The sequence below is a fragment of the Pelophylax lessonae genome (assembly GCF_965119305.1).
Source record: "Pelophylax lessonae genome assembly, chromosome: 1".
Classification (NCBI taxonomy): domain Eukaryota; kingdom Metazoa; phylum Chordata; class Amphibia; order Anura; family Ranidae; genus Pelophylax; species Pelophylax lessonae.
This window is the reverse complement of record NC_138768.1, coordinates 366805556-366832237: the sequence shown is the minus strand read 5'-3', so window position 1 is coordinate 366832237 and position 26682 is coordinate 366805556. Positions and strand designations below refer to the sequence as shown.

The following is a 26682-nucleotide window of genomic DNA, read 5'->3' as shown; positions in this document are numbered from 1 at the left end:
TACATGTACATTAAAAATAACAAAAGTTTATTGTCTTATAAGTTGAGCAAGGCAAAGACACATAAAAGCTAGACATATTGAAAGACAGATGCAATACACTGAACAGTTAAAGTAAGTTAGATGTTGACTGGTAGGGTTGAGTGGACACCTAGATGTCCGTGTTCGACGGGTTCGGCCGAACTTTAAAAAAAAGTCTGGGTCCGTGTCCTGGACTTTTACCGAACTTTTCCCGGACACCGAACACCATTGAAGTCAATGGGGACCCGAACTTTAAGGCACTAAAATGGCTCTAAAACACCAATGGAAAGGGCTAGAGTGCTGCAAATGGCAGCAAAACGTAGTTAAGAGAATGGCAAGTGCTCTGCAAACAAATGTGGATAGGGAAATAACTTAAAACAACAAAAAAAAAACAGAAAAATAAAACAATGTTCATCTCTGAAGGACGAGGCCCATATGGAGTAGGAGGGAGGTTGAGGTGGTGGTGGATGTGGCGGTGTCATAGGCGTGCGCACAGGGTGTGCCGGGTGTACCTGGGCACACCCTAATCACCTAGGGCACATAGCATTATCGCTCTGTTTGCCAGTGAGGAGATGGGAAAGATCTCCCTTGGACCTGCTCTGCTCTATTTCTCTTTGCCAGCAGGGAGAGTAATGTATCAGGGCCATGTACATGTAGGCAAACACATGCATGTGTATTTCAACTTTGGGGTGCACACCCTAATGCAATAGGCTGCGCACACCTATGGGCGGTGTAGGTGGAAGCGGCGGTGGAGGAGGACCAGGGCCGGATTAAGAGCATCATGGTCTTGGTGCTGAGGATTTTGAAGGTCCTTAAGGGCCGTGCCTTGGCATGCACACAGAGGAGGAAGGGTGCAGCCATGCATGCCTAATTCAACATGGGATGCTGTCTCTGAAGCCCATAAACACATCCATGCATCGGCAACTGTCCCTCCTTGTCAGGCCTTCGCGCTGTGTGGGGAGGTTCTGAGGGTGCTGCCTGGGGAAGCGAGCATAGAAGCCAGACTTCTGTGTTTACAAGTGACAGAAGAGCGGTCACAGTGAATATGGCCAACCCGGGGCCTATATAAAAGGTAGGGGCCTGGAGCTGCAGCTCCAATAGCCCCTACGTTAATCTGGCCCTGAGGAGGAGGACGAGGTAGCCAACACTGCTTCTTTTCACAAATTTTAAATGAGGGTACACCCCAAAAGAGTGAGAAAGAGCAAAAATGGAACAATGGGTGGGTAAGGTCGGTATCCATTGCTATTCTGCACAAGGTACGGAAAAGTCCAGTGGGATCCATGCCTGGTTAATTTTAATGAACGTGAGCTTGTCCACATTGTCTCTGGACAGGCGGCTGCGCTTGTCTGTTATAACGCCCCCAGCCGTGCTAAATACCCGTTCAGATAATACACTGGCTGCAGGGCACGCCAGCACCTCCAAGGCGTAAAGGGCAAGCTCAGGCCATGTGCCCAATTTGGAGACCCAGAAGTTGAAGGGGGCAGACCCGTCATTCACTACATGTAGGCGTGTGCACACATACTGCTCCACCATGTTGGTAAAATGCTGCCTCCTGCTAAGACGTTCCATCTGAGCTGCTGGTGCTGCTGTTTGTTGTGGCGTGCTGACAAAGCTTTTCCACATTTTGGCCATGCTAACCCTGCCTTCTGAGGTGCTGGCGGTGCCCTGGTTGCGTTGGCGACCTCCTCCTCCTCCTCCTCCTCCTCCTCTGCCTTGTGCTTCCACTGTGGCCCCGCTGTCAGATGGGAATGCCAGCAGCATCGCATCTACCAGCGTGCGCTTGTACTCGCGCATCTTGCGATCGCGCTCCAGTGAGTGAATTAAGGACGGTACGTTGTCCTTGTAACGGGGATCCAGCAGCGTGGCCACCCAGTAATCAGCACAAGTTAGAATGTGGGCAACTCGGCGGTCGTTGTGGAGACACTGCAGCATATAATCGCTCATGTGTGCCAGGCTGCCCAGAGGCGACGAAAGGCTGTCCTCTGTGGGAGGTGTATCGTCCGTGTCCTCTGTATCCCCCCAGCCACACACCAGTGATGGCCATGAGCTGGCCTGGGTGCCACCCTGCTGTGAACATGGTTCCATCTCCTCCTCCAGCTCCTCCTCCAGCTCCTCCTCCTCCTTATCCTCCAGAACTGTGCCCCTGCTGGACAATTGTGTCCCTGGCATTTGTGTGTGCAGGAACCCACCCTCGGAGCCCCTTGCGAATGACTGCCCTGAAAGCCTTTGAAATGTTACCTCTTCATCCTCCTCCTCCTCCTCCTCCTCATCCTGTGCCACATCCTCTTCCATCATCGCCCGAATTGTTTTTTCAAGGAGGCATAGAAGTGGGATAGTTAAGCTGAGAACGGCGTCATTGCCACTGGCCATGTTGGTGGAGTACTCAAAACAGCGCAACAAGGCACACAGGTCTCGCATGGAGGCCCAGTTATTGGTGGTGAAGTGGTGCTGTTCCGCAGAGCGACTCACGCGTGCATGCTGCAGCTGAAACTCCACTATGGCCTGCTGCTGCTCGCACAGTCTTTGCAGCATGTGCAAGGTGGAGTTCCACCTTGTGGGCACGTCACATATGAGGCGGTGAGCGGGAAGGCCGAAGTTACGCTGCAGCGCTGCCAGGCGAGCAGCAGCAGGGTGAGAACGCCGAAAGTGCGCACAGACGGCCCGCACTTTCTGCAGCAGCTCTGACATATCGGGGTAGTTTTTAAGGAACCTCTGCACCACCGAATTCAGCACATGCGCCAGGCAAGGGATGTGCGTCAAACCGGCTAGGCCCAGAGCTGCTATGAGATTTCGCCTGTTATCGCACACCACCAGGCCGGGCTTGAGGCTCGCTGGCAGCAACCACTCATTTGTCTGCTGTTCCATGCTCCTCCACAACTCCTGCACGGTGTGTGGTTTGTCCCCCAAACAGGCAAGTTGTAAAACTGCCTGCTGTCGTTTAGCCCTGGCCGTGCTGAAGTTGGTGGTGAAGGTATTACGCTGTCCGGATGAGGAGGCGGTAGAGGATGAGGTAGCGGAGTAGGATGAGTTAGGAACAGGAGGCAAACTGAAGCGCCCTGCAATCCTCGGTGGTGGAAGGACATGCGCCAAATTGCTATCCGCCTCAGGCCCATCCGCCACTGCATTTACCCAGTGTGCCGTTAGGGAGATATAACGCCCCTGACCGTGCTTACTGGTCCACGTATCGGTAGTTAGGTGGACCTTGGCACAGATGGCGTTGCGCAGTGCACACCTGATTTTTTCCCCCACTTGGTTGTGCAGGGAAGGGATGGCTTGCCTGGAAAAGTAGTGGCAGCTGGGCACGACGTACTGTGGGACAGCCACCGACATAAGCTTTTTAAAACTGGGCGTCTCCACCAGACGGAATGACAGCATTTCAAAGGCCAATAATTGTGAAATGCTGGCATTCAGGGCCAGGGATCGCGGGTGGGTAGGGGGGTACTTCCTCTTCCTCTCAAGTGTTTGGGAGATGGAAAGCTGAACACTTCCACGGGACATTGTGGAGATGGTTGTTGGTGACCCAGGTGGTGGTGTTGCTGACAGATCGTCTGTTTGCGGGGTGGCAGGTGCCGGTATGACTACAGAGGTGGCTGGAGCGGCCGAGACTGCAGCAGAAGAGGAAGCAGGATGAGCCAGAGACGTTTCTTGGTTTTGAAGGTGTGTACTCCACTGCAGCTCGTGCTTTGCACTTAGATGCCTGATCATGCAGGTTGTGCTCAGGTTGAGAAGGTTTATGCCTCGCTTCAGGCTCTGATTGCACAGGGTGCAAACCACTCGTGTCCTGTCATCAGCACATTTTCTAAAGAACTTCCACGCTAGAGAACTCTTTTGAGCTGACTTTGGTGCGCTCGTTCCCTTGCTGCATTGGGCAGTAGCAGGCGTAGTGTCTAGGGCACGGCCGCTCCGCTTCTGCACCCTGCTCCCTCTTCTGCTGTGCTGGTGGCTCTGTGCGACCACCGCCTCTTCCTCCAAAATACTCAGGTCACCTGCATGACCTTCATTCCATGTGGGGTCGAGGACCTCATCGTCCTCCACATCATCTTCCACCCAGTCTTCACCCCTGCCCTCCCTGTCGGTCTCCACAATGCTGAACGCCGCAGCAGTTGGCACCTGCGTTTCGTCATCATCGGAGACGTGCTGTGATGGTCCTTCCATGTACTCATCTTGAGAAATAAGTGGTTGGGCATCGCTGCAATCAATCTCTTCCACTTCTGGGGCAGGGCTAGGTGGATGGCCCTGGGAAACCCTGCTGACAGAGTCCTCAAAAAGAATAAGAGACTGCTGTATGGCTTGGGGCTCAGACTGCTTGCCTGATTTGCAAGGGGGTGAGGTGAAAGACGGTTGGACATTGGCTGCAGGTGCCAACTCTGACCTTTCTGCAGTAGACTGGGTGGGAGACAATGTGAAGGAACTGGAGGCACTGTCAGCAGCAAACCAATCTACTATCGCCTCTACGTGTTCTGGCCTCATCACTTCTAGAGGCGTATGATGCCCTACCAAATACTGATGCAGGTTCTGTCGCCTACTCACACTTGAGGAAGGTGTTTCACTTGTGCGTGTAGCTGGCACAGATCGACCACGTCCTCTCCTTGCAACAGGAGCTCTAGCAGCAGCACCACGACCCAGGCCACGGCCCCTATTTGACACTCTCCTCATATTTCTGAAATTTAAGATCTTGCCCTAGAAAGGTCTTTATTGAATAGCAGAACAAAAGAACAACAGTATCGCACGGGTGTATCTCACAGTCAAATATGCAAACTATGCCGCAATTTAATGTTTTTTACACCAAAAGGGTGTGTATTGAATAGCGGAATAGGATAAAAAACTGTGTATCTCACACGTACAAACACAGACTAGGCCCGATTAAATTTTTTCCTACCCTAAAGGGAGGATGAGGAAGAGGAGTATGGAACAGGCAGCACCCTCAAATCTTCAGAAGTATGAGATGAACCTCAAAAACTTGGAAAGGTGGTTCTCACACGTACCGACACAGACTATTCCGCAATTTAATTGATCCCCAAAGGTTTTTATTGAATAGCGGAATAGGAAATATGATCAAAAAAAGTGTATGTATCTCACACGTACAGAAGCACACTAGGCCCCAATTACAATTGTTTGTACACCTAAAAGGATGGATGAGGAGGAGGAGGAGTATGGAACAGGCAGCACCCTCAAAGCTTCAGAAGTATGAGATGAACCCCAAAAACTTGGAAAGGTGGATCTCACACGTACCGACACAGACTATCCCGCAATTTAATTGATCCCCAAAGGTTTTTATTGAATAGCGGAATAGGAAATATGATCAAAAAAAGTGTATGTATCTCACACGTACAGAAGCACACTAGGCCCCAATTACTATTGTTTGTACACCTAAAAGGATGGAGGAGGAGGAGGAGGAGTATGGAACAGGCAGCACCCTCAAAGCTTCAGAAGTATGAGATGAACCCCAAAAACTTGGAAAGGTGGATCTCACACGTACCGAAACAGACTATTCCGCAATTTAATTGATCCCCAAAGGTTTTTATTGAATAGCGGAATAGGAAATATGATCAAAAAAAGTGTATGTATCTCACACGTACAGAAGCACACTAGGCCCCAATTACTATTGTTTGTACACCTAAAAGGATGGATGAGGAGGAGGAGGAGTATGGAACAGGCAGCACCCTCAAAGCTTCAGAAGTATGAGATGAACCCCAAAAACTTGGAAAGGTGGATCTCACACGTACCGACACAGACTATCCCGCAATTTAATTGATCCCCAAAGGTTTTTATTGAATAGCGAAATAGGAAATATGATAAAAAAAGTGTATGTTTTTCACACGTACAGAAGCACACTAGGCCCCAATTACTATTGTTTGTACCCCTAAAAGAATGGATGAGGAGGAGGAGGATGAAACAGGCAGCACCCTCAAATCTTCAGAAGTATGAGATTGTGTTCACTGTACCCCACAAAGATTGTGTTCACTGCACCCCAAAAGGATTGTCTTCACTGCACCCCACAAAGATTGTGTTCACTGTACCCCACAAAGATTGTGTTCACTGTACCCCCCAAAGATTTTGTTCACTGCACCCCACAAGGATTGTCTTCACTGCACCCCACAAGGATTGACTTCACTGCACCCCACAAAGATTGTGTTCACTGTACCCCACAAATATTGTGTTCACTGCACCCCAAAAGGATTGTCTTCACTGCACCCCACAAAGATTGTGTTCACTGTACCCCACAAGGATTGTCTTCACTGCACCCCACAAGGATTGTCTTCACTGCACCCCACAAAGATTGTGTTCACTGTACCCCACAAAGATTGTGTTCACTGCACCCCAAAAGGATTGTCTTCACTGCACCCCACAAAGATTGTGTTCACTGTACCCCACAAGGATTGTCTTCACTGCACCCCACAAGGATTGTCTTCACTGCACCCCACAAAGATTGTGTTCACTGTACCCCACAAAGATTGTGTTCACTGCACCCCAAAAGGATTGTCTTCACTGCATCCCACAAAGATTGTGTTCACTGTACCCCACAAAGATTTTGTTCACTGCACCCCACAAAGATTGTGTTCACTGTACCCCACAAAGATTGTGTTCACTGCACCCCAAAAGGATTGTCTTCACTGCACCCCACAAAGATTGTGTTCACTGTACCCCACAAAGATTGTGTTCACTGTACCCCACAAAGATTTTGTTCACTGCACCCCACAAGGATTTTCTTCACTGCACCCCACAAGGATTGTCTTCACTGCACCCCACAAAGATTGTGTTCACTGTACCCCACAAATATTGTGTTCACTGCACCCCAAAAGGATTGTCTTCACTGCACCCCACAAAGATTGTGTTCACTGTAATCCACAAAGATTGTGTTCACTGTACCCCACAAAGATTTTGTTCACTGCACCCCACAAGGATTGTCTTCACTGCACCCCACAAGGATTGTCTTCACTGCACCCCACAAAGATTGTGTTCACTGTACCCCCCAAAGATTTTGTTCACTGCACCCCACAAGGATTGTCTTCACTGCACCCCACAAAGATTGTGTTCACTGTACCCCACAAAGATTGTGTTCATTGTACCCCACAAAGATTTTGTTCACTGCACCCCACAAAGATTGTGTTCACTGTACCCCACAAAGATTGTGTTCACTGCACCCCAAAAGGATTGTCTTCACTGCACCCCACAAAGATTGTGTTCACTGTACCCCACAAAGATTGTGTTCACTGCACCCCACAAAGATTGTGTTCACTGTACCCCACAAAGATTTTGTTCACTGCACCCCACAAGGATTGTCTTCACTGCACCCCACAAAGATTGTGTTCACTGTACCCCACAAAGATTGTGTTCACTGTAACCCCCAAAGATTTTGTTCACTGCACCCCACAAGGATTGTCTTCACTGCACCCCACAAAGATTGTGTTCACTGTACCCCACAAAGATTGTGTTCACTGCACCCCAAAAGGATTGTCTTCACTGCACCCCACAAAGATTGTGTTCACTGTACCCCACAAGGATTGTCTTCACTGCACCCCACAAGGATTGTCTTCACTGCACCCCACAAAGATTGTGTTCACTGTACCCCACAAAGATTGTGTTCACTGCACCCCTAAAGGATTGTCTTCACTGCACCCCACAAAGATTGTGTTCACTGTACCCCACAAAGATTGTGTTCACTGTACCCCCCAAAAATTTTGTTCACTGCACCCCACAAGGATTTTCTTCACTGCACCCCACAAAGATTGTGTTCACTGTACCCCACAAAGATTTTGTTCACTGTACCCCACAAAGATTGTGTTCACTGTACCCCACAAAGATTTTGTTCACTGCACCCCACAAAGATTGTGTTCACTGCACCCCAAAAGGATTGTCTTCACTGCACCCCACAAAGATTGTGTTCACTGTACCCCACAAGGATTGTCTTCACTGCACCCCACAAGGATTGTCTTCACTGCACCCCACAAAGATTGTGTTCACTGTACCCCACAAAGATTGTGTTCACTGCACCCCAAAAGGATTGTCTTCACTGCACCCCACAAAGATTGTGTTCACTGTACCCCACAAAGATTGTGTTCACTGTACCCCCCAAAGATTTTGTTCACTGCACCCCACAAGGATTGTCTTCACTGCACCCCACAAAGATTGTGTTCACTGTACCCCACAAAGATTTTGTTCACTGTACCCCACAAAGATTTTGTTCACTGCACCCCACAAAGATTGTGTTCACTGCACCCCAAAAGGATTGTCTTCACTGCACCCCACAAAGATTGTGTTCACTGTACCCCACAAGGATTGTCTTCACTGCACCCCACAAGGATTGTCTTCACTGCACCCCACAAAGATTGTGTTCACTGTACCCCACAAGGATTGTGTTCACTGTACCCCACAAAGATTTTGTTCACTGCACCCCAAAAGGATTGTGTTCACTGCACCCCAAAAAGATTGTGTTCACTGCAGCCCACACACAGAAAAATGGATCTGGATCACCTGCCTATCTCCTATCCCACACCACACAGCAATATCGATTGTAGTTTGTAGAACACACTTTCTCTAAAATTCAGCAGCAGCCTCTCCGTAACAGGATTGAGAAGAGATCGTAGATCGGGACTAAGTGCAGACCCCACCCCACACAGCAATATCGATTGTAGTTTGTAGAACACACTGACCCTATAATTCAGCAGCAGCCTCTCCGTAACAGGATTGAGAAGAGATCGTAGATCAGGATTAAGTGCAGACCCCACCCCACACAGCAATATCGATTGTAGTTTGTAGAACACACTGACCCTATAATTCAGCAGACTCTATCCCTAAAATGCCTACAACTCGCCCTGCCTAAACACTCCGACCTGACCCTAAATTCTATCCGGACACCAATTCGTTTTCCCTGCCTGTCTTTCCCTAATCAGCAGCCAGCACGTATGTGTGCTCTGTCCCTGAGCTAAGCAGCAGAATGACGCCGCTGCGGCTGCCTCGAACTTATAAAGACTTGGTCACAGCTACTCATACATTTGCAGGCATGGCTGGGATAGCTTAAGGCACACCAGTTAAACGATTGTTGATTGGCTGTTGAAAGCCCGCCATGAAAAGAGCGCCAAAACATGCAAAACCCGGAAATAAAACGACCGAACACGGATTTTTTACCCGAACATACAGTAAAGTGTCCGTGTTCGGGTGACAAAAATCCAATTATTCGGTACGAACATGAATAATACAGTCCGTGTTCGCTCAACACTATTGACTGGTCATCATTAGTTTCTATCCCAATTTGCATTTTCTTAACCACTTGCCGACCGCCGCAAGTACATTTACTGCGGCGGTCAGCCCCTCCTGGGCAAAGTGACGTATCCTGCCCCGCTCGATCCTGCACATCCCCGCGCGTGTGACCGGCGGACCCCATGTCCGCCGGTCACTCGCGATCGTCCGCTGCAGAGGGAGAAAGGCACGCCGCTGATGTAAACAAAGCCGCCTGTCATTCTCCCTGGTGTAACTGCAGAGACTATACGATCCTGCTATGTAGGATCCTATGTCTCTGTGGTTACATGAAAAGCCATACCCCTTTACAGTTAGAAGCACGCCCCTAGGGACACATTTAACCCCTGCATCTCAAATAAAGTTAAGCCCTTCCCTGCCAGTGTCATTTTTACAGTAACAGTGCATATGTATAGCACTGATTACTGTAGTAATGTCACTGGTACCCCGAAAGTGTCAAAAATGTCAGTCAAGGGTCCAATCTGTCCGCCGCAATGTCGCAGTCCCGCAAAAAAAAATAGCAGATCGACGCCATTACTCGTTAAAAAAAAAAAAAACAATAAAAATTACAAAAATCTTTCCCGTAGTTAGTAAACAAAATTACTTTTGCGCAAACCAATCAAAATACGCTTATTGCGATTTTTTTTACCAAACATATGTAGCAGAAAACAAATTGGCCTAAAATGTTAAAACTTTTGATTTTTACATTTTTTTGGGGGGGAATTTCATATAAAAAAAAGGGAAAATTATTGTTATTTTTTTAAAAAGTGTCGCTATTTTTTTGTTTATAGCGCAAAAAGTAAAAATCGCACAGGTGATCAAATACCACCAAAAGAAAGCCCTGTTTGTGGGAAAAAAAGGACGTAAATTGTATTTGGCTACAGCGTCGCCTGACCGCGCAATTGTCCGTTAAAGTCATGCAGTGCCGAAACGCAAAATACCCCCTGGTCTTTGAGCAGCCAAATCCTCTGGGGCTTAAGTGGTTAATAACTGTGAGAGTGACCCTCAGGGCAGTGAGTGCCGGTTCACACTTGTGCGGCTTGCGAGATCGCATGTAATTTCTGAGCGCACTGCTCCTTCATTACATGCTATCTCATGTGCGGATGCAAATTCAGCCATATAATTTGTATGGCTGAATTCGCACTGTATCCGCACCAAAGACGCACAGGACCCTTTTTTTCAGCCGCATCAGGATCAGATCGCACAGTGGTTCACACTAGTGCGATCCGATCCTGTGCAAACTGTCAGATCGCACTGCGATATGCGATCAAACTGGGGGTGTCGTTAACATTTAATTGACACCCCCTGTGTATCGCATATGGCAGTGTGAACTGCCAGATGTGCGGATGCGATGCGGGAACAGGCTGCGAATTCACAGCCTTCCCGCATCGCACAAGTGTGAACCGAGCCTGACTGAGGTTCAGTGTTGTCTGTAAATAACAATAACGATAATATTAATAATAATATTAATAATAATCTAAATAAATAATAATTAATCATGATTCAATACCAACACTTGCCACTAGATTACCTTAGTTTACAAATGCATAAGGATAATATTTCAGTTTAATAATGTATTCAGTGGGCAAAGCACACATCCACAATGTTCCTTCTTTTACAAAAGCATAGAAATTTCACAATTCTATTGTCTTGTCAGGGTGCCAGGAAACCAGATCACAAGGGAATGCAGGTGAAATAAAGCAGTTTTTTGGAGAAAACAACAATAAACGCACAGCAAGAGTGAAGAAGCGAGAGCAGGAACAAGTCGGGGTCAAGTCCAGAAGCGGGTAGTCATCCAACCCGGGGTCGAGTAGAGAAGTGGGTTGTCTACCGATGCGGGGTTGTCTGCCAATGCGGAGTCAAGAGCAAGGAGAGTCGTCAGCCAAGCCAGGTCATACACGGAGGAACACAGAGAACAGAAGACTGCTAGCAGAGATGCACCTGGCAGCACAAACGCAAGGGCAAGGACTGCAACCCATCAGGTGATAGATATAGTCAGGTGTGCAGCATCATCACTGTGCGAAACCCAGGCAGCAGGCAAGTGATAATACAATCAGAGTTTATAAGAGGCAGCAGTCTGCGCATGTCCAAGATGGCTGCCAACAGGAGGGCAAGGTAAGACCTTGACATGTCTCTTTTCCTCCTACATACTATCAATTATATTAAAATGTAGTTATTGTTGTGTAAACACAACTGACGAATCCATAGAGCTCAAACAAACTGATCTTATGTGATTTGGCTCAGAAAATACCAATCATTACTATACTTTGACAATTGAGAAATATATTTTTCTTACAATTGTGATACCATACTATTATAGCAAAGTCTGCCATAGTTTATGTCTATAATTAGAAGATACTGTAGCACTATCCCTGCAGGAGCTGCTGGCAAATGATGGGCTCTCCTACGTTTTTCAATGATCACCTGTCCTGTACCTTGACCCAACAGTACACTGAAATAAAAATAGTGGTGTTTTGTTGTTTATTTAGACCCCTGGTGCCCAATATGTGGCCTACCGGCACTCTGCATGTGGCCTGCCAGCTATATTGGGCACTAGTTGTGCAGCAGAGTAGCATTACGGTGCTGGGCACTGGAACGTTCTCAGTATTTTACTACCTGGAACTTAAAGACTGTTGGGGGTTGAAGGGATTGTAAGGTCTCAAAGTTTTTCACCTTAACACATTCTTATGCATTAAGGTGGAAAACAATCTTTGTTGCAGCGCCCCTCCAGACCTGCTGGGGGTTGAAGGGATTGTAAGGTCTCAAAGTTTTTCACCTTAACGCATTCTTATGCATTAAGGTGGAAAACAATCTTTGTTGCAGCGCCCCTCCAGACCTCTCCTTTTCTTTTTCTTACCTAAGCTCATTTATTCCAGCTCCGTGCACGAGCCCAGTGGCTCCAGAAGCTGTCTCTCATCTCATTGGACAGATTAAAAGCAAGAGCCATTGGGTCCCACTGCTGTCAATCAAATCCAGGGACTGAGTTCCGCTGTCTGTGTCAATAGACGCAGCAGCAGCAGGACTCGAGAACGCGCCTGCATGGGCGCCCCCATGCAAAACGGCTTTCCGTGGGGGCACCCAATGAAGAGGAAGACCAGAAGCACCGCCGGGGCACCCCAGAATACCAGGATTAGGGCTGCTCTGCTCAATTTTTATTTGTGACATTTTCAAGGATGAAAATACAATTTACTAATGTTTTAAGACTCTATTTTACTTAAAATGAAGTAAAGCAATGAAAAAAGCACTCATGAATGTGTTCAGTTGATTGAAGTGTTAGGCATTCATGCTTGTTTAAACTGAAAAATATGGTTGTCCATTGTGCAAATTAAACATTTTAAATATATTCATTTTTAGGTTTGCACTATATACTCACCACCTATTGATTTTCCCTTCTGCAAAAATGACTTTTAGGTGGCCTATTTCTGGTCACTGTTTTTCACCTTCACAATCTCATTAGCTTTCACAGTAGTACTAAAAATAGGACTTGAACTGGTCACACACATAACATGATTGTATAATCTACCTTAGATTTACTAACAACTATGTAATATGCCTGCCTGATTGGGTACAGACTGAATGTACTGTTAAGTTGCTGGCAAATGTAAATCTGAATATACATCAGTTAAGCTGGCCATAGATGAATTGAAATTCAGCGGATTTAGGAAGGACTGGCCAAATTTCCATTCATCTATGGCTGGTGCCGCTCATTAAAACTCAATCTAACCATCAACTTCTCATGAATGGGCTTTTTGAAAAAATTCTGCTTCACTCAGCCAATCTGCTGCAGTGCTGATCCGTGTATTCTGACTGTGGGGGAGTTCCCGCTGTCAGAATACAATGACACAGCAGGGAGGATTCCCACTGCTACTTTAAATTTGAGTGGATGGGGGAATTGGTTCAGTTTTTTTCATTCAGCCTACTGGCTGAACTAAAAAAAAAGTCATGTAAGGCCAGCTTTAGCAGTAGCATTTTTAGGTTGCCATACACCCTTTACATTTTGGCCATTGATAGACCTGATTGGCAGCACAATGACAAACTGAAGAAGCACACACTGCAATCTGGCAATGCTTCTACTAATTATTGGGCAGTGGCTTACTGGTGTAAGCTTGCAACAGAAAATGCTGTTACTTGTTAGGTATGAAACTTTGTAACAGATTCACAAAAAAATGATTTGCTTCAATCAACTGTTGATGCTCAACATACTAAGGCCCCTTTCACACAGGGAGTCCATCAGGCGGACTCAGTTTTTATCAGCGGAGGATCAATCTGCCGATCCCCTGCTGAGCAGGCGGATGGCAGCTCTTTCTCCGCATTGTGTGCGGAGACACAGCTGTCAGGTCCCCGCTGTTCTCTATGGGGGAATGGGATGGGAACAGACCATCTGTCCGTTCTCATCCGATCCCATCTGATCCGCTGGATGGATGGAAAATAGGGTTTCCATCCGTCCAGATTTGACGGATCAAATCGGATGTCAGCGGACATGTCTCCACTGACATCTGATGCCCCATAGAGATGCATGGGGCGTCTATTCAGATCCGTCAAAAAAACTGACAGGCGGATCTAAACGATCCGCCTGTGTGAAAGGGGCTTAAAAGTAGTTTTAAGCTGGCCATAGATGGAGCAATTTTCTTGTGCTTAGTAATCCCTCCAGCAGTGCCACTGTGTTCTTTTCTTCCAATATTAGCCAACAGCAACAATCACATGTAAATCCGACAGGCTGGTTGTACCCAAGTTGATCAATTGCACATTCAGCCTGCCCATACTTGGTCCGATTCTAACCATCTAAGGTCGGCTTTAGTCTTTACACTTTAAATATTTTACTTAATTTGTATGTATTAAAGTAGGCCCTTGTTCTGTACACCTTTTGGTAGATCTAGTAATCCAGGGCTCCACAAATCCCAGGCAGTGTAGATGAAGCTGTCTGGGAAACCCCCTGGACACAAATCGGCAGCTCTGAAGGGACTCAGCAATGGCCCCGAGCTGGACACTACCTAGCAGGGGATCCCCCTGCTCTCGGCTCCAGTTCCCTCCCTCCCCTGGACGGGCTCTGACTGCAGCTCCAAATTGGGTCTGGGCATCCTGAGAGGCCGCTACCCCATGGACATGCTGGCGTGGACACCTATCAGTGTCCATCAATGCTGCCTTATCAGTGCCTTATCAATGCAGCCTCATCAGTGGTCCATAAGTGTAGTGTTATCAGTGTCTTATCAGTGCAGTCTCATTAGTGCCCCATCAGTGCAGCCTCATCAGTGCAGCTTCATCAGTGCCCTATCAGTGCCCATCAATGCTGCCTTTTCAGTGCAGCCTCATCAGTGCCCTATCAGTTCCCATCAATGCTGCCTTATCAGTACAGCCTCAACAGTGCTTATCAATGCAGCCTTACCAGGGCTGCCTATCAGTGCCCATCAATGCTGCCTTATCAGTGCAGCCTCATCAGTGCCCATCAGTGAAGCCTCATCACTGCACAATAGTGAAGAAAAAAAATACTTATTTGCAATATTTTATAACAGAAATAAAGATAAAGGTGGGGTTTTTTTTCTGAATTTTCAGTCTTTTTTCATGTATTTCCCCAAAAAAAAAAAAAAAAAAAAAAAAAAAACCCTAGAAGAAAGCTCTTTTTATCTTAAAAAAAAAAAAAAAAAATGAAAAAAAAAAATGTCATATGGGTACAGTGTTGCATGACCCCTGAATTGGCATTGAAAGTTTGACAGTGCTGAATGCTGAAAATTGGCCTGGGCAGGAAGGGGTTGAAGTATCCAGAAGGCAAAAGGTTACAAAAAACTGGCTCCTAACTTTTTTAGCTGGCTCCTAGATTCAAAGCATATTTGCCAAGCCTTGTAGTAATCTCAGAATCTAATAAATACTTTACTTTTCTCAGTTTTACCTACTAGAAAAAATTAGTTTCTAGCTAAAAGAATAAAGAAGGAATAAATACAACCATATTAATAGGATGATTTCTTTATTCTTATTTGCACTGTTTCTTCCATAGCAGCAGGTCATTTAATGTCTTTATTGAAATGTGACAGTTCTTATTTTCTAAACTCCATAGAAATGCAATATACGTATGCATGAATGTATGACTGTATTCATGTTTCTCTGTAATGCAGTGCTCAATCTACATTATTCATGGTAAAATAACATGGTATAAACTTTTATGTGAGTACAAGTAGACGTTAAGAATTTTACTTTTTAGGGTTTCAGCATGCTTACAGAACAGCTTTTATCAGCTCACTAGTTCTTTAAGTCAGATAAATTGATGGCTATGTTCAGTAAGAAACTAAGCTAATTTGTGTGCAGTTACACAATTTCAAGCTGGCCATATATGTTACAATCTGACTATACACATTCTGATCTGCATAATATTTTTTAGATTTACCAAATTACCTAAACAGTACCTTCAATTTTGTACTGCATTAGGCAATCTCTTGCAGCACATAGTTGTTGATAGAGCTTCAAGAGATTGTATACTATTGTATACAGACTAACAAATCCACTTTTTAAGTTTCTTAGTATTTTATAGTTTTGCACATAGGCTGTCATTGTGTCCCAGCAGGGGGTTTCTGTGTATCAGATGCCCACTCTGACAGGTTTAGCAAATTGTCACTACTCTGTCATTTAGGCAAAGTAGAAGCGTAAGCCCCTCCCAATCATTTTGAAAAGTAACAAAAAAAGGAGTCAACCATATCATGAAGTGAAAAAAACAGTGGGAAGCCTTCACTGGCACATGGGTTTGTCCAGATTTTCACAGGCAGCACTAAACAGTGGATGTTTATGCAGTTATAAATTTAAAAAAATATATATAAAAAATAAAACTCCATCTTAAGTAGTGACTCTAAATAAAAAATACATTTAGCACAGTAACAGGTAGAAGGCTAAATTTAATAAAATAGCAAAAAGGGCAGGCAGCCTTTTTAGTAGTAACCCATATCATTAAAGGCATAAAGAAAAACCTTCCTACCTGCACATTGTGTTTTTTACCTGTATAAGATATGATGTCATTTGTTGTTTTGTATACAAAGCCTATAGTAGATTAAATCTTCACACTCCCCTGTCAGAAGTTTCTCTTTATGCTCAAACATGAGGTCATGCGGAACTGCACAGGTAATGCATGACAACTGTCTGTAGTCTAAGAACTGACACTTCCCATGAATAAACGACATGGGTCTCTCGGTCTAGCACTGGTGCAGGTGCAAAAATTTGATGTGAAACAGACAGCATTCACAGAGAGTTGACCATGCTGGAAGTGGATGTGAAAGCTTTATGTGTTTCATTTAATTAGCACTCTCACATTTGTGATGCAACAAAGAGAAATGAAAAGGCATGCACTGGATGCTGTGTGACCCAGAACAAGAAGTTGCTTGTTCCTAGGAACAAGCTAGGTGAATGAATACGTGGACATTTGGGAAACTATCAGCCATGACACTAAAAACTGCAGCTATAAACAGGTGAGCCCATCATTACAGGGTATGGCAAGCAAATGACACAGGGAGTACAACTAAATGAATACCTCATTAATACAATGAAAACATTTGAAAGTGTAGAGAGCCTTTAGGAAATCAGTTTACATCATTTGCTCCCATTTAAAACTGGTAAACAGTAAGATCAAGTAAGTACCATAAGTTACTATATATGAGCATTTGCGAATATTATTTCATGAGTCCTATATTGCGTGACCTGTTTACAATATACTTTAATATACTTCATCTTCCACTAGTTCGATATTCTGATATCTTTCTCCTATACAAACCTTGGTTATGTACATCTTTGCCAGCTGATATGGTATATAAGGCTGTCCGTCATTCTCCTCACATTCGGCCAGTTCACTTGGACCACAACTTTCATTTAAACAAGTATTTTGAAGTTCATGAATGTCTGCAAAATCAGCATTTAGATATCAGTTATTAGACATCAATGGAAATTACATTTTTGCTAGACATGTTTAATTAGTTTCGGTCTAAATACAAATTCGGACTACTTTTTGGGTATTTGGAGATTCGGATGTGTTCGAATCTCTGAATGAAATAGTAACAAAATTCTTTGATACCTCCTGAACCATACCAGGCCACATGTCCTTAACATCGGGGGGGGGGAGGGATTTGGGGCAGGGGGGCTCCGCCCTCCCTACCTCAAAGCATCTTGCGTTGGTATGCTTTGGGGGGGGGACTCATCCTCCCCCTTTCCAGGCCTGGCAGGCTGAATGCTCATATAAGGGTCTGGTATAGATTTGGGGGGGGGGGAACCCCACTTAATTTTTAAAATTGTGTTGGCATAGGGTTCCTATTTGAGTCTTTACCAGACCCTGAGGGCATGGTATGGATTGGGGGGGTCCCCACTCTGGGGTTTTTTGGGATTTTCTATTCCCGACATTGTTTTATTTACATTTCAGCTGTCAGTGGGGAAACCCTCTGACAGCTGATGGTTCCCAGCCTGCTGCTTAGCAACCAGCTAGCTATTCTTCACACATAATTCGAATTGGTCAATCTTTTTTCGACTGATCTGAATTCGAATCGTTCTGAAAATTTGGAATTCGTTAGAAAATTCCTAAGCGAAACAAAATTTATTGAACGCAAAACAAACTAAACGAATTCCGAAAACCAAACTAAACAAATTCCAAAATGAAATGAAATTAGTAACATAACAAATCTATTTGAATGAAACTAAACACATTTTTCCACTTCTGCACATGTCTAATTGGTACTACTAGTTGTAGGGTTTTCTCACCAGATACTGAAAATAATTACATATAAGGCCCCTTTCACATGGGGTAGACCCCACCAGGAGTCTGCCTGCTCAGCAAGAATCTCTTCTGCTGATCTCCCCTGAGCAGGTAGATGGCTTTTACGTATCAGCTCCACCTATCCAGAGCGGACACAGACACAACCCATTCTCCTCTATGGGTGATCAGATGTAAACGGACTGCCTATCTGTTTACACCCAGCTGCAATCTGATCTGCTAGACTGATGGGGAGCAGATCCCCACCCGTCTGTTTTTAGCAGATCAGATTGGATTGGATGCCGATGGGTGTAAACGGACACATGCCTGTTTACATCCACTGCTCCATAGAGATTAATGGAGGATCTGATCGGGTCTGCCTGAAGAACTGACAGGCAGACTGATGAGGTGTGAAAGGGAACTTAATGAGTAAGCATATCACAAGGTTTGTATTCCTTCAAATTCAATCATGCCATAAAGTGCACAAATATATATAGGTTCCATCTGTGCCTTTATATAACAGACAGAATCTAATTTTGATCCTAAGGGTTCATGCACACTGCTGCTCCTAAAGTGACATTTTGGTGTTTTTTGCCTAAGCTCCTGAACTCCCCTCAATAAAAGCCTGTGTGCCCATGCACATATAGGCATTTAGAGGAGGTTAGGAGCAGCAGCATTTAGAGGCAGTCAAAGCAGAAAAATCGTGTTAAAGAGAGTAGCTTTTGGGCATTAAAAATGGCAAACACGCCTAAACATGTCTAGACATGCCTAAGCACAATGTGAGTTTAGCGCTTGAGAGTTTATTTATTTATTTCAATGGCCAGAATAAAATACAATTCTGGCCAATTGTGTCTGAACATGTCTAAACACGCTTGAAAACCTGTGTCTTTTAACATTTTAAACCTGTGCTTTTAGCACTGATTTTTCCTATCACTGGAAACAAAATTTACAATAAATCAGTCTGCATGAGGCCTTAAAGGTGTCAGCTGGGTGGCATTTAAATAGAAAAGTCACATAGATGCTCTAAGGATTATATCTATGTACAATACAATACATGACTGTAACTATTACTACTATTTATCTCTGGGGCATGGTCCAAGGTTTGTTGGTAGCAATATGGTAAGCAATGGTTGGTTAGCAATGGGTATTAAAGAACAACATTATGCACAGAATAGAGAAAATATTCAGCTTTGTGGTAACTTTAAACAAATATTCGGATCCATTCAGAATATGCCGATGCATTGCTCCTGGCAGCTGACGTTTTTGGACTGAGCACCTTATTTTCAGACACAGCACACCAGAATGCACAGTGGTGGGTTATAGTGCATTGCAGATCACTGCAACCCAGATGCGTTGCCTTAGTGTGTTGTTTTTGAAAGTAAATGGTACCACACGTTTATTGCTGTGCTTTGCAGTATCTCAGTGCATAAGTATGAATGGGGCCCTAAATGTAACATGAAAAAGTCTAAACAATGCTAATGTATGACAAATCTATGACAGTACCTCTTTCAAGCTCTGTTGCATCTTCTTTCACACCTTTCCAACAATTCAGAAAGTCCAACTTGCGTGTGTATATTCCAATTTTGTTGAACCAAGACTCATCTTGTTTCTCTGGGCCTGCAAAGCAAACAAATCTTATCATATAAAGGAACTATTTTAAAATCAAATATATTATTAGGTGCAACTGTTTCTAGGTAATGGCTTTGGATTGGTAGACTCTGGGGGCAAAACCTTCCAATCAGCCAGCTGTGCAACAGCATTCAACAGAAATGATAAAAAATAAATACTGTTGCAAAGCTCAGTGACAATTTCTTCCATTTCATAATTCCATCTTGTATCTAACTAGGGAATTTGCAGGCAGCACACAAGAGAAGGAGATCTGCTTTAAAGTGGACGTAAAGTGGTTGTTAATGCATTAGCTGTCTAGGTAAAAAAACTTCTGTGTTCAGCTTCCCCCTCAGCCCCCTCCTATACTTACCTGACCCGATCTTGATCCAGAGCTGTACCCAAGAGAAGCTGCTCTCTCCGCTCTCTCTCTCTCCCCACTGGCCTTAGGAGGCAGCAGTGAGAGTCATTGGATCTGGGCTATTGTCTTTTGTTTATACCTGAATCCTGAGGAACTATCCAATAGATCCTAACATGCTATCATGTCTCAATAATATTGTTTTGCAATAATGTAGTTCTATCATCTGATGTCACCCTGCTATGACTTTATGTATTCCAAGTAACTTTTTTTGTGCCAAAATCAATACAAATATCAAACAAGAAGGGAAAGGAAGAGGATAACAATACTGATTACTGCTGGCTGTAAAGAGTTCATGGTGGAAGGTGAGTCAGGGAAGAAAGTACAGAGTAGGCGGGTGTATGTTTGCAAATTGCAATTGTTCCCCAAACTCCATTGAAGTCTATAGGGAATGAATTCTATAAATTTTTGCCCATTTTAAGTCTTATAGGAAAGGGATTGTCAAAGGGCATGGGGAACTGGGCACTACCAATGCAAAATATTTTTTTTAGGAATAAAGCATTCAGGGAGGAGCAGTGCTTCTAAAAAGACTTAAAGGGCAACATTAAAAATCCACGATTCCTTCAAATAGCATGCTGGGACGATGTCCTTAACCTTTCTTTGAAGTGGTACATATATACAATGTACTTAAGCAAAAATAACATTTTCAAAGAAAAATGCCATTTTAATTGGTAAATGACAGCTCCCAAATGCTTTGTTTTGTTTATAAACAAGTAGCTCCGGATTCCTATTATCGTCTATAACAGACACTTATTTGGAATAAAGGTGTGATATGGAATTTTAGGGGGCCCCTTATAGAAAAAAAAAAAAAAAAGATATGGGGTCTCCTCCAAAAATGTGATTTGATATAGATGTTAAGGAGATACCCCATGCTAATATAAACAATAGAAAACAGCATGGGGTTCCCTCTAAAACCCATAACGAATCCTGATCCTAGCATGCTACCTGGCTGGCCAGAAGAGGGGGGGGGGTTCATCCCCCTCCCAACAATACCAGGCCACATGCTCTCAACATGGGGAGGGTGCCTTGCAAGAGAGTACTTAACTAACAGGAACTGAACTAACAGGGTGCCCCCCTAAGAGGTGCCTCAAAATAAAAAAGCAGCACATATAAATTGGTAGTGTTTTGTTACCACTCAAACTTCTTACCCTTCTGCGGGCAGAAAGAGCAAGAGAGAAAGCCATTGAACAGCAATCAGCTCACAACGGCCTGTTACAGCCAAGACTAATATCCAGGAGTGGTGGCCAGTGCTGGATTTAGACCTTGAGGGGCACGAGGAATAAAAATTCAATTGTTTGATAGAAAAAAAGTGAATTCAAATCAATGTTAAACCACATTTGTTTTTTTTAAAAAAAGTGTTAGGTTCCGAAGAAAACATTTGTCTGATTTTTTTTTTCTCAATTTGATTTACCGTAAGAATATACATTACGCAGGTAATTGGAACTGGTAAGTCATACATCAGTTATGCGTCACACTACAATATTTACAATCTTTCTTCCTGCACTTAGCATCTGCAAAATCTTTCACTAACTCATCAAACTGTATCATCATGGGGACACTGTTCTTGACATTTAGTCTTCCTGGGTCATCGTGGTCCTCAGATAATTCTTTATCAGAGCTAATTTGCTGAAAGACCTTTCTCTCAAATAACTAGTGACCATCATGCTCAAATATATTCTAAGAGCTACATTAACACATGAGCCCCTCATGATAGAATAAAACTGCCTGTTGAGATGGTGCTTGGCAAAGGCTGCAAAGTGGACAATTTCCTCAATGGACACGTTACTGAAGTCTCGAGGGAAAATACATTACATTTTTTTATAAGGGGAGTCTGGGGCCCTCTCTGGCAAAGGGGCCCAGGGCAATTGCCCCTTATAAATTTGGCACTGCTGGCAAACAGGTAAAATGTAGGCCTAAGAATGAAGGCTTATTCTTAAGCAAAGCTTCAGAAAGCCTTCGAGGCTCCAACATTCAAAGCAGAACTTTTTGAGACAACAACAAGTTTGTTTTCTCCATATCAGTCATAAACTCTGTAGTTCCTTTAACACAGTGTCTGCAGTCCTGCTAGCCAGTGACACTTTTTCTCTCTATGAAACGTCCAAATGACTGAAAGCACCCCTTTAAATATGTTCCCTACTTTCTTTTCTGTTTTCATTCCTCCCCTATTACTGCAAGGTCCCCTGAGATCTTCCCACCCTCAGATCCCTCCCGGGGCTTTACCTGGTGCATACTTTACCTGAGAATTGAAGGTAGAACTTTTTTTTTTTTTTTTTTAGTAATTAACCACTTCCCACCTAAGGACGTACCCGTACATCCTTGGGTTTCAGTGGTTATACCGGGATGATGCCTGCAACTACAGGCATTGTCCCGGCATCATTATTTTCAGCCGGCGATTCTGTAGAAGGCTCCCAGGCTCTTCGGTCCCATCGCGGAGGCCGAGAGCAATGCGGCCGGCGGCGATGGCTGCCTGGGACAGAGAGAGAGGAATTGACATCATTCCCCTCTTTCTGTAACCCTGAAAACCTGGACTGACGAGTATTTGTCACTTCCGGTCCCGCCGCTTTGTTTACCTGGCCACCAGCGGCAAGTGAAGCAGCCGATTGGACCTAAGTGCATTACCAACATCTGCTGTAGTTGTATAGCACTTTATGGATCTTGCTTATGGATTTGTACCAGCAGTTCATCTTTGTTTTTTACTCTGACCACTGACTTTTGTACAGTGAGTTAGTGGTTTTTTCATATTTTGTACTACATAATATTAATAAATACTACACTATGAGATTTCATTTCTCATGTTTGGTGATTTATCCTTCATGACTGGTTTGAATACCCTGTGTGATTACATCATTTTTAAAGCACAGGAGCACAGAGATCTCTGTTATTGACACCACTTTCAAATATATCAATACCATGGCGTGTTTGCCGTCCTATAATCTAGACAGCATATGGTTCTGGTGAGTTCGCAGTTTTGCTATTTGATCGAGGATATCACCATGGTGACACTTGAGTTCTCATTGAGCATTGGGAACTAATACAGCCTGTTTTTACTTGGATTCTGACATACGGACTTTATGTTTTTTCTGATAAATGATTTGTTTGTGTTACATTTAGTTTTGTGATATGGTAGATTGCACTATATTTATTTAATTTCACAACACTGCAACCTTGTATTGATTGTTCACTGTTAGTGTTAGTATATTTACACTACTTGCATGCTGCTGAATCTAATAATTTTGTGGCGCTGACATACTATTGTTTCATACTGGGATGATGCCTGCACCTACAGGCATCATCTCGGTACTATTATTTTCAGCCAGCGATTCTGTAGAAGGCTCCTGGGCTCTCCAGTCCCATTGCAGAGGCCGGGAGCAATGCAGCCAGCGGCAATGGCTGCCTGGGACAGAGAGAAAGGAACTGATGTAATTTTGCTCGCTCTGTAACCCTGAAAACTGGAACCGACAAATATTCGTCACTTCGGGTTGCACCCCTTTCGTTTACCTTGCATGACTAAGCTAATGTAACTTTGTGAAACGCGTCAACTGTGTCTTCATCCCCTGTCTCTGATTGTCACTATGGATTGTTTTTATCGTTTGGATCTTCAATAAATGGATTTTATTACTTCATACTTTCAAGCTGGAGTGCGGTTGCCTTTCTCTACTCAAGTATAGCTGCCAGGATTGCGGACCTTACCAGCACCCTGTTTGATCGTTGGGACAACTTTTCACCTGAACGGTTCTTCCTATTTTGTGTTTGACTGTGAACCAGCACCAAGAGAAGCAGCCGATCGGACCGATCTGCATGTGGGACCAGAGGAGAGATTTGGGGTCTAATAGACCCCAAATCTCTCCATAAAGAGGACCTGTCACAGCCTATGCTATCACAAGGGATGTCGTTCATCCCTTGTGATAGCATTAACGTTTATCCAACAAAAAAACATTTTAAAAAATGTGTACAAAAAAAAATTGTATAAAAAATAATAAAAATAAAAAATCTATTTGGGGGAAAAAAAAATGTAAGCGCCCAGCCCCACCATGCTTACGCGCAAATGCGAATGCATACGTTACTCCCGCACACATATGTAAACAGTGATGGCACCACACATGTGAGGTATTGTTGCGAACGTCAGAGTGAGAGCAATCATTCTATCACCAGACCTCCTGTGCCACTCTAAACTGGTAACCTGTAAAGGCGTTTAAAGCATCGTATATGGAGAATTTTAAGCACCTTACTTTGCTGCCATTCCACGGGCAGACGCAATTTTAAAGTGTAATATGTTAGGTATCTATTTACTTGATGTAAAATCATCTTTTACATTATACAAAAAAATTGGCCTAACTTTACAGTTTTTTTTTTTTTTACATGAATGTGTTTGAAAAACCACTGTGCAAATACCATGTGACATAAAAAATTTCAACACACACCATTTTATTCTATAGATAGGGTCTCTGCTAAAAAAAAATATATATATATATATATATATATATATATATATATATATATATATGTGTGTGTATGATGTTTGGGGGTTCTAAGTAATTTTCTAGCAAAAAAAAAAGTGAATTTTTACATGTAGCAGCGAAGTGTCAGAATAGGCTTGGGAAGGAGGTGGTTCGAGTGGAAGTTCAGCCTCAAACTGAAATCTTTAAATCCACTTGCAGCCACATTCTAAGACTAACCTATCTAACCCTGTAAAGCAAAACTCGCTATACATACCTTTTTTAAAGCCGATTCCAGTCCAGTCTCTAGCGGCGGAAGCTTTGTGCAGGGGATAGCCAAAAATGGCTGGGAAATGACTGGGACCTCACCCACTATGGGGCTTCCATTGTCAGCTGCCTCTTCTGCACACTCCCACACACAGCAGCATGGGACTGGACCAGAGTGGCTTCAGAAAAGGTATGTATAGTGATTTTTGCTTTATAGGGCTTGATAGGTAAGTGTTAGAATGTAGCTGCAAGTAGATTTAGAGATTTTAGTTTTAGGCTGAACTTTTACTTTAATGGCCAAGGAGAAAAAACACCAGTTTTCAGTAAAATATTGCAAACCCATATGGGAGGACTCAGTCCCAAGTTTAGGTAGCTAGTATACCTCCTGTGAGCATGCGTGTTAGCTCAGAGCAAACTAATGCCCCGTACACACATGCAGATTATCTGCAGACTTTTGTCTGCAGACTTACCAAAACCATATAATATGAGGTCAAACCTAAACACTTTCAATTTGTATGCAATCCGGCAGGCCCTTGCACTACATAGAAAAGGTAAGTCTGCAGACAAAAGTCTGCAGATAATCTGCACGTGTGTACGGGGCATAACAGCTAAAGCCTTGTACACACGCAACAAATTTCTGCCGACCGGTCGTCCGTCTTTTGTCCAGAGTGGTGTCTGTTGGTTGGAATGTGCTCTAGACTGCACACAAATTTTCCAGCACAACAGAATTCTACTTCAGAAGTGTTGGATTGCTTTCTTTGTGTTCTTTCACCTCTAACCTTATGCTTGCTCATAAGATTTTTCCCCATCGAAATCTGTACTAATGAGATGAAAATCGGACGTGTTTTGATGGTCGACAAAAATTATATAGCCTGCACACCAGGATTTTTTCGGCCGAAAAGTCGGAGTCGTTGTCGGAAGCACCATACTAACAAGCCAAAAATCAGCAGATCGGTCATCGGACGAAATTTCCCGGCCAAATTTCTACTCGTGTGTACGGGGCTTTAGGCAGTTCTTTATAGAATGAACCTTAAAAGAAAATGCTTAATTAGCCTCTTAAACAGTATTATCATATGTGTGCCTGACTAAACATTTTTCACAAAACTAGGATCTGGCATGAGTTTTTTCCCACAAATATTGACCTGCAGAAATAAACAGTAAAATGTTATGTGGACCATTTGTATTAGGCTTTTCTGATAGCACCTACTAAATGAATAACATAGGTCACTTACTTTGTATTGAATCATTGTCAATGGCAATGCTTTTAACTATGCAGGATGGATGAGCTTCATCAAACAGGTCAGTTACACTTCCAGGTAAGTCAGACTGGAACAACACTGATGGTTCATTGGGTTCATTAACACTCCGGTACAAGTCCCTGCATGTTTGTGAAGTGGAGGGTATTGCAGCTTTTCCCCAGAGTTCTGTATAAGGAAAGAATGGAATTCAATAATAGTAAGTATACTTATAAAGCAATATAAACGACAAAAGCAAATGTTATTGATTGTTAAGAACTGACCCTTCCTGTGATGAAACTATATCTAGCCCAGTCTGCAGAAAACAGAAACGTTTTCACAGGCACAGCTGCGGGAGGAGACTGTTAGGCCCCTTTCCCACAGGCGATCCAATCCGCCTGTCAGTTTTTCAGGCGGACCTGATCGGATGCTCCATGCATCCCTATGGGGCAGGAGGTGTCTCTGCTGACACCCGCTGCTATCCGAGTCCGATCCTGTCCATGAAATCAGGACGGATGGAAACCGTATTTTCCATCTGTATGGTGGATCGGATCAGATAGGATCGGATGAGAATGGACAGGCAGTCCATTCTCATCTGATCTCCCCATAGAGGACAGCGGGGATCTGACAGCTTCGTGTCTGCACACAGAGCAGAGACGGAGAAGTCATCGGCGGATTGATCCTCCGTTGGGCAGTGCGCCGTGTGAAATGGGTCTTATTGAGAGAAATGAAGCAGCCTGTGTTCAGGCCGAC

At 44.1% G+C, this 26682-nt stretch overlaps 1 protein-coding gene across 1 annotated transcript in view; it reads right to left on the bottom strand.

The window, feature by feature from the left end:
• LOC309545693 (uncharacterized protein) overlaps positions 1-26682 on the bottom strand; it is a gene marked incomplete at its 5' end in the record, with an annotated part of 101172 nt that overhangs the window by 16233 nt on the left and 58257 nt on the right. The window contains 3 exons of the mRNA XM_082245029.1: positions 17003-17127; positions 19472-19585; positions 25927-26118. Coding sequence (XP_082101155.1) covers positions 17003-17127; positions 19472-19585; positions 25927-26118 — 431 coding nt within the window. The remainder of the gene's footprint in view (positions 1-17002; positions 17128-19471; positions 19586-25926; positions 26119-26682) is intronic.